Genomic DNA, 13,506 nt, shown 5'->3' with positions numbered 1-13,506 from the left:
TCCCAGTGGCACTCTTATAAAGAGACAAAAAATAGTTCCACCAACAAAAGTACATGCTTTCAGTAGTGTTCACCCATCTATACATGCACACACATTTAAACTCAGTTATGCTTGCAGAGCAATACACATTTTAAAAGTATGATCTTTTCCCCCCAATACTAAATTAGAATTTACGGCAAGGAAACCAATTACTTCTTGAATAATTTCAGTGAAGTGATTTCCTGTTGGAAAAGGCTTCCATTTTCACTTCAGATTCAGCTATGCCTTTTCTTTACTTCCTATATCGTACCAAAAAATGACAGCACTGTTCAGAAGGAACGTCAAGATTTCAGAAATATGTCATGGAGTTACAACTCATTTACACAGATGAAAGACCTCGAGGGCAAACAAAATTGCATTATAAATGAGGTCTGCACAACAGCAATGAACAACCAGCCAGGTAGGACATCCTATTATTTGAAGCAGCAATACATTTTGTTGGTACAGCTCACAATAGCACTAAAAAACATTAATAGTGAAAGACGTTTCATTTAATGTGAAACACATAAATAAGACAAAAAGAACTTCAGAGTAAATTAGTTCGAATAGACTTTTTGAGCTGCTTTGAAATCTATTGATGAAAGGCGCTTCCCAAGACAAAGGAAGTATTGTGTTAGCAGTATGCCCCTATAGTTAAGATATTCTGTGCTAGTCTTTTATTTATAATTAAAAACCAAACTAAAACAAGCTATTATCTATTTCAAAAGACACCTTTAAGAAGAAATTCCAAAATGCTTAAGTGCATAAGTCCCATACTTTAATTTAAGAAAAGGCCAAGTGTTCGTTGTATTAAACGGATACAATTACACTGCAGTCAATTGAACTGGGATTATACCATGCATGATTTGGTTCTAACAGATCTAGTTCATCCTGAAAGGACTGGTTGAGTCTTGCCAAGTATGGGAAGAAAATAATCTTTTGTGAAGGCAGTTAGTGGGACGGGCATGTGTTTATTTTGTTTAGTATGAAAACACAGACATTGAAAGCATCCGTCTTGCTCTTAATAAATTAATTTCCATGTCGTTAGCTGTAATTTTCCCCGTGTCTTCCGTATGCATAGGTATGTAATATACACATCATAAGAAAAACGTCAGTCTAGCATGCTTTGTGCCTATGGCCTAAGGCAGTCCTTAGTTATACGATCACACACAGGTGCCTTCTCCCTTAGGGCCTCTGCCCCATGCGGTTTTGTTCTGTGCTACAACTTCTGCAAGAGCTGCGCAGCTCGGAAGCGGAGAAGGCGCAGGCTGGCAGAAGAGAAAGGATGGCCTTATAGTCAAGGCGCTTCAGCGCTCACTTAGCACACCGAGTTCTTCTCTCACGCTTGCTGCAGCACTCCAATATTACTACTGTCATATTTGCTAAAGAAAATTTTTCATTCATTGCCACTAATTGCAAGTTTCTCAAAGACCTTATTTCATTCCAAGGCCCGATTTACTTCCAAGCTGAAAATTTAACAAAGCCACTGAAGTCAACTGAAGCTGTAATTTGAATATATAAAATATTAACAATGCTGGGCACACTTCCAAATATGAGATGCCCAAAATAACACACAGCAAATGATGAGAACATAATTTCTCTCTCTACCTTTGTTCTTAATCTGAAGAGGGCTAAAGACATCTCTCCTCACACAAGAGTTTTGAAAATTAAGTTTAATTAATACCTGTGAAGCATTCAAACTATAGCAATGGGCGCCACTGTAAAGCTTAGAGGGGAAATTAATAATTGCATCTTTACAGCAGGATTTGAATGTCATCCAGTAAATAAGGAATGGAGTAATGAAGAGGAAAATAAAATATTAAATAGGTCTTCTTTAATGAGCTGCATCCACTGTGTGAACTGAATGAGGCAGATGTCCTCTGTTAAAAGAAATTCTCACAATTTAATCAAAGGAAGTATCATAAAATACGGTTACACAAGAGTTCTGAATAAAATTGCACAGCAAATCTTAATTCTGGCACACTTACCTTCCACTTGTTTGATTTTTGCAATCCTAATAATACTGCAAGATGTAACAGTTCTCTGAAAACACTGACTCAGTGCTCTCATGTTAAAAAGGAAACCAAACCATTCGAAAGGGAAAAAAGAACATCAGCAATTTTGGGGAAGGGGATTGCAAGTGAAACAGAAAATACAATTATGCTGTCATATTGTACCTTCTGACACCACACTGTATACCTTCTTGAATACCTTTCTTCAATTTGATCATCACATTTCAGAGAACACATAACAAGAAAAGATACAGAGGTGGGCAACAGGACAACCGAAGGTACAGAATGCCTCCCGTATGAAGAAACACCGAATAGATAATCCACAGATTACAGAGAATTTTATCCTATCTGCTTCAATCCATCTAAACATGAATTACACTGAATCAAGCAAACAAAACGATAAGTCATTGTCCCTCACGACAAAAGAACAAGTAGGAGACCTGGAAGTATCAAGAGCCCAATTAGCAGGCACCCGGATGAGGAGGTACCATCCACAGCTGTTAACCACAGTGGTACAGGCGCACTCGGCTCCGGATGTCTTACCCATCCGGGGTAAGGAGTCTTCCTCTACACTTGTAAGCATTTCTTACGCTGGTCCCTGCTGATGGCCACTGTCAAACAAGAGACCAACTCTTGACATGACACAGCTTGGCTCTTCTCAGATGTTTTTGGAACACAAGAGTTTGGCCATACAGCCAGGTGTACCAGCAAACCTTTGATTCTCCACTGCTTCATCCAGCCCTAGGTCCTGGTGTGAGCAGGAAACGCATAATATATAATCTCATGTTAGTACATGTTATAATTTGGAGAATGTTACGAAAACTTTAAAATAACAAATCCTCAAATCTTGTGAGGTAGGCAACGCGTTTGCTACAATGCTCACTTGACAGGTGGCAAGAGGAGCACAGACACCTGCTTGCTTATGTTAGGAAGGACACCACTGATCCAAGCTAAGCAGCGTCAGATTAGGATTTTTATATAATATGGGAACAGTTTAAACCAGAATCTATCTGCAGGAATTAACCTACGAACTGCTACTGGCACAGTTGCTGTCCCTGACCACACAGGCATCGTTCAAAGAGGTATGAAGTTTTAGGGCAAGACTGTGCTCCAAGGTCCTCAGTAGGACTTAAAAGCAGTCTTAATGAATATTGTTCTAATAGTTCCATGCTGTGGAATTTTACAGCCAGTGCTTGACTGCAGTCATGCTGTAATTCAGTTTTCCATTTGGTTTAAAATACTGACTGTGCTCAGAAATTTTCTAGTTAGAGCCTTGAGCTTTCATCCAGCACAGTATTGAAGTGCACAAGTCCAGCAGCATGCTTTGCTCGCTGCTTTTCACACTTCCCAAATATTTGTTGAATCAAGTATTAGTTAAGACAGGTTCCAGTTTATCAGTTAATTAAGAAGAGATTATCATCTAACACTATCTCCTCTCCTTTCCCTGGACATTTTCTTCTTAATAAAGTTTGGAAACCGAGTGCACAAAATAAAAGCTGAAAAATGGGAGGGGGGGGAAAATAATCAAGCTCTAAAATTACATCGTCTCCAATAATATTAGCTCTGGCATACCTGACATATGTGGTTTATTGTTGTTTTCCTTAATGTATCACTCTGATATTTATTCTGGGTTATAGGCTATACAGTGTCCCATGTGGACTAATTAACATTGTGAAAGAAGCCATAACTTGGGATTTATTGCATTTATATTATTAGATTTTTCAGTCTTAATGTTGCAGTAACATTAGAGACTTATTTTAAGATTTATAAAGTTTTGGGTTATTTTTTTTTTACAAGTATGCACATCAATCATGAATATATTCAAAGACCCAGGATACTCTGAGGAACAGGGAAAATTTAAGTATAAGCTAGTGAGTTGGACACTTGAAAACAATCCAATATAGGGAAATTTAAGTACTCTGCTGGTTAAGCACAGGGCTGGGCATTTGTCTGCCTTCTCAGAACCAGGGACCGTCAGCAAGCTACTCTCCCACCTACAATAGCAGTCTCCACAGGGAGGCAAGATGTTGTCGTATATATGAAGTGAAATACTCCTGTTCTCAGGATCACTAATGCAGATTTTATTTATTTTTAAATAGACTCAAGTGAAAATACCAACAGAGGCAAAAATTAAATTTATTTCAGTCAGTATGCATATTTAGAGACTCTAGCTATATAAAGTGATAATCAAATATAGGTAATGTATTTGTTTATGTTATAGATAATATATCAATTGTTATTTATTACAATAATACTTATTAATTCATAATAAAATATATCAATATATAATATGGTAGGTAACTCAAAGAGTTACACCTGTACTCTGAGAGCACTTTGTACTCAGAGGCAAACACTTGCCTGTTAAAGCTGTTTTTGTTTAAATTAAATCCCTCAAATTTTCAGGGTTTTTTCCAAATACTTAACATAAGTCATGGATTTACTGCTGACGTTACCATTAAAATGAGTATCACGTCAGGTCTCGTATGTCAGAGATATTATAATGATTTCATTCTTTGAAATCCCACCTACTGAAGCCACAGCTAACAACAGTACCGACCTTCTGCAGTCCTGGGCTACCGCTACCAGTGCTAGTTCCAAAAATCATCTCAGATTCAGGGCTCAAAGAGCCACGTGGATCAATTTACTATGGGTTTCTCAGCTGCCACATCCCCTAAAACATAGATCACAAACTACATAGACTGCTGTTTCTTAGAGGCAGATGAGATCTGCCATCACTGTCACTGCACCCGGCTGCACAGATGAAGAACGTCCGGTCGAAAGGCAGAGGCACAGAGGGATAAATGCCAGCTTCACTCTCAAAACAACGAAGTATTAAGATCAGTCAAACATCAGCAAGTCTGGACTGTGGCTCAGCACTGCAGAAACAAGTGATAGCTAGTGATACCCAGACCACAACAAAGATTAAAACTGAGGTTACAGCTGTAATTTAGTACTGAAATTACTTATTGATGCTGATCTTCAGAGGTAAGTTTACAGCCCCGCTGACACCTAGGCAGCATCTTCTTTTTGAAAGTGAAGCTCTAATGATAATAAGGAGATGGAGGGTATGTGTACTGCTTTGCTAACGAGCCATAATGGCAGATGCTTTTTTCTAAAACCCCTTAAAATTGTTCTATAGAACATAAATACTCCAGAGACATATGCTGAAGTAGCCATCTTGTATACAGTGGGGTTGAGTTTATAATCACTTAATTAGAGGGCCCTTTTTGGATCACAGGGACTAACTAGTATAGATCCTGGTACCCATATTACCAGGCTCCCCTTGGTCCTCAATTTCTCCAATGGAGAGCTGAGCAAGGAACAAGTCGTAGGGAGCAAAGCACGGTGAAGCACCATTGCTGCTACCTGCACCTGAAACACGCACAGATTCCAGCAGTCCCTCATCGGTGATCTTTACGCTATGGAAAGTATGAAAGTTAGTGATGAAAAATTAAATGAGGCAGTGAATAGGGCTATGAAAATTTCATCTTTGTTGATTTTAGAGATTTTATACAATAAGAATAGAAGTATCTGAGCTTCCCCAAAAGCAAAGCTTTCTTTTATCATGAAGGAAAAAAAGAGACAAACGAGTCTTGGAGTGAGCTTATTGCCTTTTTTTTCCCCCCTCCAGTATTCCTTTAAAATGACAAAAATGTATTTTTCTTCACTTTAACTGGAAACACGTTAGCCTTATGCAGCTGCTGTTATATTTAAACTTGATCGCGCCAAGACTAACATGTTTAGCAGACGGGAAAGATGAGAGAAGACATTTTTCAGGCATCCAAAAAAATTCCCAGCCAAACTTAAAACCTACTTTGATAATATACTTTTAAGGATGAAAAGATCCAATAGAATCCCTTTTTGAATAAAAAAAATACATAAAAGAATGTCTTGAAGAGAAAAACTCCAGCTACATGCCTTGAAAATAAAGGAATCGGAAAGTCAAAAAGTTTCACTTTTTGAAAACAAATACTAAGTGTATGGAAATGTAGTTTTCAATTTTGCAAACGTTTCTCAGGCCATAACCACCCCCCCAGAAGCATCCAGTGACTGGATAAATCTTGGAGGCTTTAGGTGTGCCATGTTGCCCACACAGGTAACCACAGAAACACAGAAAAACCACAGTTAATAATACGCCGTCTCTCAGTGCAGCCAAAGGCTCACTCTCCTTGGCATGAGTCGTGGGACAGCCAACTCGAGACTCTAGACAAAACTATTTGGTTAATACCTGAAGAGATGGAAGCATCTGAAAAAAACCCAGGAACTCAAGGGAATCTGATCTTCTGCCCCTCCCTTAAACTTCGCCCAGGTATTACTACGCCTTCCGTAATTACAGTGAGATTCTACAGCACTGCAAAAAAACAAAAACAAAACCACCAACACCCCAACTCCTATTCCTTCAAATTCAGCATCTGCCTGTCTGCAGCTGTAACAGGCAGGCATGGCCTGAAGTCACGTTATTTTTATGTTGGTCCAAATATACCATTAGAGCACAAAGTCCAGGGTCTTACTGGCTTCTGCAATCTTTTTCACAGACAATCTTATCAGGTTGTCTGAAATCATTAGTGCTTTCAGTGCTGCGTATTTTCTTTTGCAACTCACAGTGATGGGAGCTTTAAGTATTCATCTGTTGAGCTCACATAAAGCTACGACTCGGGGCGGGGGGGGGCACTCTCTAATCAGTTTGAGTGCAGAAGTAGATAGTGTCTAATGAAAAAGAAAGTAAGAAAATTAAGTCCTTACCAACTATTATAATTTCTTAAAGGTATCCTACACAGGAGGTTCAATTTCACCTTGGTAGCTTCTTGGTCTTGGCTGTAGCATCTTTGAAAAAATTTTTTTTTAATCCCCGGATGTGAAAAATGCTTTAAGTTAATTCATTAGAACTCTCTTTCTACAATATGCATCTTATTTCCACTGCTTTACAGTTTTCAGTGACGTAAACCACGATCAGAATCTGTCTACAGCTTTTTTTTTTAAGAAATTGTCCAAAATAAGAAATACAAGCTATGAGCTCGTTTCCCTCAACAGATTTCTTTGTAAATGCAGAGACAGTGACAGTTTTGTACAGACAATTAAAACAATGACAGTTCCTGTGAATATTGTCAAATACATCTTTTTCCATGAAAGAATGAAAATACTGTGACAGAATGTGCCTGATACCTTTATCTTAATAATAATCTCTTTCTTGTTTAAAAAAACCAAAACAACAAAAAACCTCAAACCGTCCTTGAGAAATGTACACTTAAAACAATCTCTTCTCTAACCTAAAAAGTTAGAAAACTCCCCAATCAGATAAATTTGCTTTCTCTGCTGGTCAGAATTCTCTCGCTAAACACCCTGTTAGATGTCTGCCTTGGGAACTTTAGACGATTCCACCAAGCCCATAGACAAGCTAAAATTTTTATTTACTTCAAAATGCAGTTCAGGAAAACTTATAATTGAAGTTTTAGATCTAACTAACTCAAAACTTAAATAACAATACAGCAGTTTCAGAATACCATCCAACACAGAGAAACAGTTTAACGATCCCATAACACTTCATTTTGTGGTTAATCATGCAAGGAAAGGTATTTCTTTTTGGCTGTTTTGCTCATATTCATGTTGCCTTTTGACCAATTAAAACCAAGATTAAAAGCAGCCTTCAGATACTTAGATAAATCTGTTGTGCTTTTTTCCAGACAAGATTCTGAGCAGCAGTGAAAAGCCATTTGTAAAGACGACACATACCTCCGGCTCTCCAATGGTCGCCCATCACTAGAGATGCTTCGGGGGATGTTGGCTGCTCGTTCTGGGGGTGGCATTTTCCCTTCTGCTTTCCCAGGGCCAATCCGAGATGTTACTGGACTTTGTATTTGTGATGGTACCTGAGCCACATGAGGTCCCTGGCCTTTGCTTGCATTTCGCTGCCATTTGTTATTATTTCTGAAGGGAAATTTGAATTCATATGACATTCCTTCATTCACTTTGTATTCCATCACTGGCATACGGTAGTTTTCTGAAGAACTCCTGGAAATGAAGACATGAAGAAAAATGAAGAAAACATGCTGCTATAAAAAATAAAATAAATATATCCTGTTCACAAGGATACAAATCTGAAGACAGAAGCTGAATTCTATGAAATTCTATGAAACAGTAAGTAAGATTTTGCTTTTTAGAAAAATACATTTAACAAATTTTGATACTCTTCATCTGATTACTGGGCTATAAAAGCTAAAATATCTGCTAGAAGAGTATCTTCCCTTCCTAATTTAAAAAAGTCATGGGTTTTAGAACTTACCTGCACCAGACAAATAAAACCTGAAATGTTTGTTCTTTTTCAGATAAATCTTTCTGATGCACAGACATCCATGAACAGACAAGATTCCCACTAAATAACGCATTACACTTAATTTTCAAACATCACTGGCTTTGGAGTACCTCAGTTGATAAATTTGCACATTATGAAACCAAAACACTTGCTAATGATTGTAGATGCCAGATCCAAAAGATGCCCTTTGCTTTCTGAGGATGCATAGAAACAGCGTAAGAATTAGAGTAAAACAGGACATAAGCTAGTGCAGCCCATGTAAGATGCAAAGCAAACTTCTGCATACATCTAAAATGAGAGACTTGGAAATCATTATCTAATGGGAAGGAAAAATAAACAATCATTGCAAAATTTTCTACTTCTAGCTCTTCCTCTTAAGTGATTACACCATTCATGCTGAGAAATATCAATATCTCTTCCTATATAAAATACAAAACCAAAACAGGCAACTTGTTATCTGGCTATGCTGACATTAGCAAGTTGCACAATCTAATAGAGATGTAGACAAAGTGAAACAGTCAGTGTTGAGGTCTTGTTGTCCATAATATACACATTTTGTGGCTTTACTTTGGCCTACCCTCTAGTCTTGAGCTGCAAATTAAATCAGCAGTTGGAAGGCATGAGGCATTCTTCTGAAGCACATGTAGTTCAGCTACGCCTGAGAGGAAATGTTTGTGTGCCCCCAGGTCACTCTGTGAACTGCCGCATGGTAGATGGGGATGATCAGGAGATTTGTTTTCCAAGTCCACTCGCAACCTATCAAAAATCTTGATACTCTCTGTTTTTTCTTTTCTCTTCATATTTATGTCTCTACCATTCTTTCCCTAGTGATTGTATACTTTAGTAGTTCCAGTTTCCCCCCCTTTTTTTTTCCTGCAGACATAGTTACAGTTTAAGAAGCAAGAATACAGTTTCTTCTTGCTGTTGCGTCCTTAACTTCAAGGTCAGCAATCAGTCCACTAAATGAGTTCAGTGGCAATGTTTTAATGACCATCTTTTAGTAGATATATAACCATAACAAGACCTGCCTCTCTGTAGAGCATTAGGTTGTGAATCGGGGTATTTGGATATATTTTTGTATCTGCTACTGACTTTGTACACGTGCTTGTTGGCAAGTCATCTTGTCCACCTGCACCCCTGCTCTTCCTCCGACTTCATGCCAATCAATTTATTAGGATAGGTACTGCTTCTCATATGAACGTACTACACCAAGCAGAACTGATCTTCATTTTAGTTGTGGTCTGTAGAAGTTACTGTAGTAGAAATACTAAGTGACCTCCAGAGGACACAATGAAAAGGACTCCAGTTTTGGAGAACTGATTGCCAAAAGAGAAAGTGCTTTGTGCAAAGATTTAAGTCAAGTCTCTAGCAACGTATGTAGGATAGCTACAAATTCAAGACAGAGTTCCTAAACCTTAATGACTTTGAACACAGTAAGCAGGATAAAGAATTACTTTATAAAAATGTTATAACTGGCTAATAACGCACCATGAACATTTGCTCGCTGCAAGACAACAACAAAACTCACTGATGCTGACTACAGTATTTCGAGGAGTGCAGTAATTTCTCTTCTTGCTATGAGTTTGGATACACTAAAGCTAAGCCTGCTTTGGGCTGTACTTAATTTAGTTCAGGAATAATAGGATCTGTGCTTTCCACACAGATTTTTCTGCTCTAATCCTTTTGCTATGATTACAGCTGAACTTCCATTTGCTTGGGCTGCTAAATACTATAGAAAAGCTTCCCAAATACCTCATGGGTGACCTTATGCCACTGCTCATTTTAATCCCTGACATGTATTCAATTTTCCAATGACAGCTAAAGGACAAATAAAAACTCCTTTTCTCTCTGCTCCTGTTTTGCTACCAGTTACAGAAGCGTTAATATTGCTCACAGTAAAAACAAACGCGGATTCTTCTTTTATGCAAGTACAAGGTCTTTGCTCGGACACAGAATTTCAAATCAATGTAATAAATATGTATTTAATTTCAGCCCCAACCTTAAGTATACAAAGATTTAGCACCTACCTCTACAAAGATAATGCCTGATTAGAAAACAGCAGTGCAAAATGCTCTCTCAGTGTCTCACTGCAAGGAACACACTGAACTTTGATAACTGTACTTGCTTCTTCTTAGCAAATCTAGCATAAACCTTGAGCTAGCCTTCAGGCAAATTTAGTCTATTAAAGATCATGTTAATGATACAGCATATCATATGTTAATCATATAGCATTTGCAAGGTATTAATTCAGGATGTCAGGAATATGGGAATCAGATTCAGTGATGTGGATGAATGCTACCGGCAACTGTAGAGAGTTCAGATGGGAGCAGTAAAAATTATAAAAAGCTTTAGTTTGAGCTCAGGAAAAATGGAGGGACTTAGTGTCCAATTTAGGAAAACTCCATGTATTACTGCTTATTTCTGATCAAGCAAGATTTTAAAGTTATAAAAGCAATAATACAATTGACACAAGCCTCAGGCTTAACATGGATGGGAAGTGAGTGATGCAGCAAGATCTACTACTGAGTAAAGAAGAATTACAGTTTGCAGCAATTTCTCTGGACAGATCCATACCTTTGATATACTCTCATCATTACAGCCTTACTTATTTGTGACAGCAGAAGAATGTAAGTTGACTCACGGCTTTCAGGAATTACATCCACAGACATTGCAAACTACCAACAAATGGGAAATGGGGGAGGGAAATATACAATTAGTTTTGAAGCACTATAAACACACAACTGAGAACAAAAAGTTGTTCCTTTTCCATGTTAAATGCCATGGAATTTAAAAGATACATGAGGTTCTTCACACGTGACTATTTTGTGGGGCCTGGAGTCTGAATATGGGCAGTTTTTCCTGCCCTCTTTCACCTTACAATACCGGATGCTGTATTATAACTATGCCATGGTTTTTGGAGGTTCACACTTATTCTGTGGTGTGTCCCCCCCATCCCGCCTCCACAAATCAAGATATAATTTCAGACCAAATGTAACTATTATACAATACCTGCGTGGTGTGCAGTCCTCATACGGAGGGACAATGACGACCTTCACCGTTACCGATGTTCTCAGAAGATCAATCATTTGCTCATGGCTCAGAGTGGCTACAGCCACCTTGCAGATTTCCACCAGCCGGCTGCCTTGTCGCAGTCCTGCCTGCCACGCGTAGCCGTAGGGCTCAACATCTGCCACAATGCCTTCATAGTTCACGTGGAAACCAAGCTGACCCAGGCCATTCCTGCGCAGAGTCATCTCCACTGTTTCACAGCCCTTAGTCACAAGCTGTGAATTGAAATGAAGACAGAATTTAATGCATGGAGAGACCTTCACTGCTAATAGAGGTTTAAGGGCTCCGTTGTGCAATCAACCAACTCACAAGACAATGGTGTGACACGTACAAGGAATATATATCACAGCCCTGGGTACATAATCAGCTGAAATGGGTCTTGTCACTCAAACTAGTATTTTCAGTAGAGTCTGGTTAATAAAGTTCTGACTTGAAATTTTTACTGAAACCACAGCAATTTTAGAAGATACTTGGCAGCACACAACAGAAAAACACATGGCGTTACATAAGCACCTCTACTTTATCATTCATGCTTTAGTAACCAAACAACCATTCGACATTTCTAGTTGTTTCAGTAAACTGCAAGATTACTTCCAGTCAGAACATGGTTGCATGCAGCTACTAAGCACAGTAAACTGGGGTCTGTTCCAACTCTTCTGTGTACCATGAGCGTCAATACTGTCAAGAGCAATTTAATATGGCCTGGTTTTCCCTTTTCCTGGTCGTTATACAATTGTGAAGTACAGGAAAGACAGTGAAACTAACACATTCCTTCATAAAATATCCAATTTTAAATGGATAAAAAAATAAGCACGGACAGATGTTTCTTAGACAGATACCATGATTCACTGCATTTTTAGTTTATCACATGCATTCAGAGAACATCTGAAGGTTGCAGTAGGGATTGGGACTGCATCCCGCTGGCAACATAAGAAGTCAGTCTCAAAGATATTACAGCTTCATTTGAGACAAGATACAACAAGCCTATAAACCAGAGAAAGGGAAGGAAACAAGGAAGAGAAATACAGTGACACTTCTGTATTTATTATATGGGAGCAATTTATGCATCTGAAGGCCCTGTCCGTTTGGTTTTTTTCCTTTGTTCTGGTTTGTTGGTGGTTTTTTAATACATATTGAGACATTTTTGACACAGGCACAACCAGATGAGGTTGGCTGGTATCTGATAAAAGTGAACTCAATACTGGGTTTTAATACAAAAGCAGGTAAGTCCTTATAGATTTCATGATAAACAATTAGAACAGTCTTAGGGAAGCATTACTTAAACTGAAGCCTTACTTGGCAGTAGGGCAAGAAGAGAAAGCAAAGAAGGGGAACCAAATGAGAACACATTCTAACCTCCAGCCTTTTGACGATCTCTTTGATATCATCAATGTTGCTGATGAAGCTCTCCAAAGAAACACATTCACCTCTCTCGTAGAATATTTTGATATTTGTGTCTGTTGAAGTCCACCCTATCACATCTCGACAGGAGCAATTGAACACCACGCTTTTCGTGTCCTGTTCAATGAGGACTACAAACTCATTAGAGATGCCTAGGAGACAGTCTATTTCCATACCCTTGCTGTAGTCTTTTGCATGGACACTCCATACAATAGCGCCAGAACTATAGATCTCTGCTCCTGGATAAGGCTTGGACTTTTCTTTCTTTTTTGAAGCAAGCGAGATGAAGGGGAACTTGCCAGAAGGGTCAATAGGTGTGTTGGTGACATTCTTCTCTGCCAAGTCTTTCAAGTACTCTTGACGGGTCCTGGTGGCCATCGCACGAAACTTTTCTGATTTATGAGCAGCATTCTCTGCATTAATGACTTTGGCTAGTAAGAAGTCCCTGAAAACATTTGATTTAGGAAACGTGACACCTTTTGGAATAGGTGGTCCAAAGGATGGTACATCTCTGGATCTGGTCACAGCAACGCTAAAAGAATAAGGAAGAAGAGTGTTTCACTGTATGCAAATTCAGCAGCTTTTGAATACAGAAAATACATTTCCTTTTTTCCTTAACCCCTGCATTTTTCTCTCCTTTTCTCAGCAATATGCCTATATTCACATTTTAATCTTGCCAGTGCAGAGATTATGTCA

The 13,506-nt window shown here is 38.6% G+C and overlaps 1 protein-coding gene across 1 annotated transcript in view; it reads right to left on the bottom strand.

Annotated features, from left to right (window-relative positions):
* Window positions 1–13,506, bottom strand: part of SIPA1L1 (signal induced proliferation associated 1 like 1) — a gene marked incomplete at both ends in the record, with an annotated part of 76,609 nt that overhangs the window by 32,157 nt on the left and 30,946 nt on the right. Inside the window, 3 exons of the mRNA XM_082000512.1 lie at window positions 7,761–8,039; window positions 11,350–11,624; window positions 12,766–13,342. Coding sequence (XP_081856638.1) covers window positions 7,761–8,039; window positions 11,350–11,624; window positions 12,766–13,342 — 1,131 coding nt within the window. The remainder of the gene's footprint in view (window positions 1–7,760; window positions 8,040–11,349; window positions 11,625–12,765; window positions 13,343–13,506) is intronic.

The sequence above is a fragment of the Phaethon aethereus genome, assembly GCF_964289735.1.
Source record: "Phaethon aethereus genome assembly, chromosome: 5".
Lineage (NCBI taxonomy): Eukaryota > Metazoa > Chordata > Aves > Phaethontiformes > Phaethontidae > Phaethon > Phaethon aethereus.
Note: the sequence above shows the minus strand (reverse complement) of the source record. Positions and strands in the feature narration are given on the sequence as shown.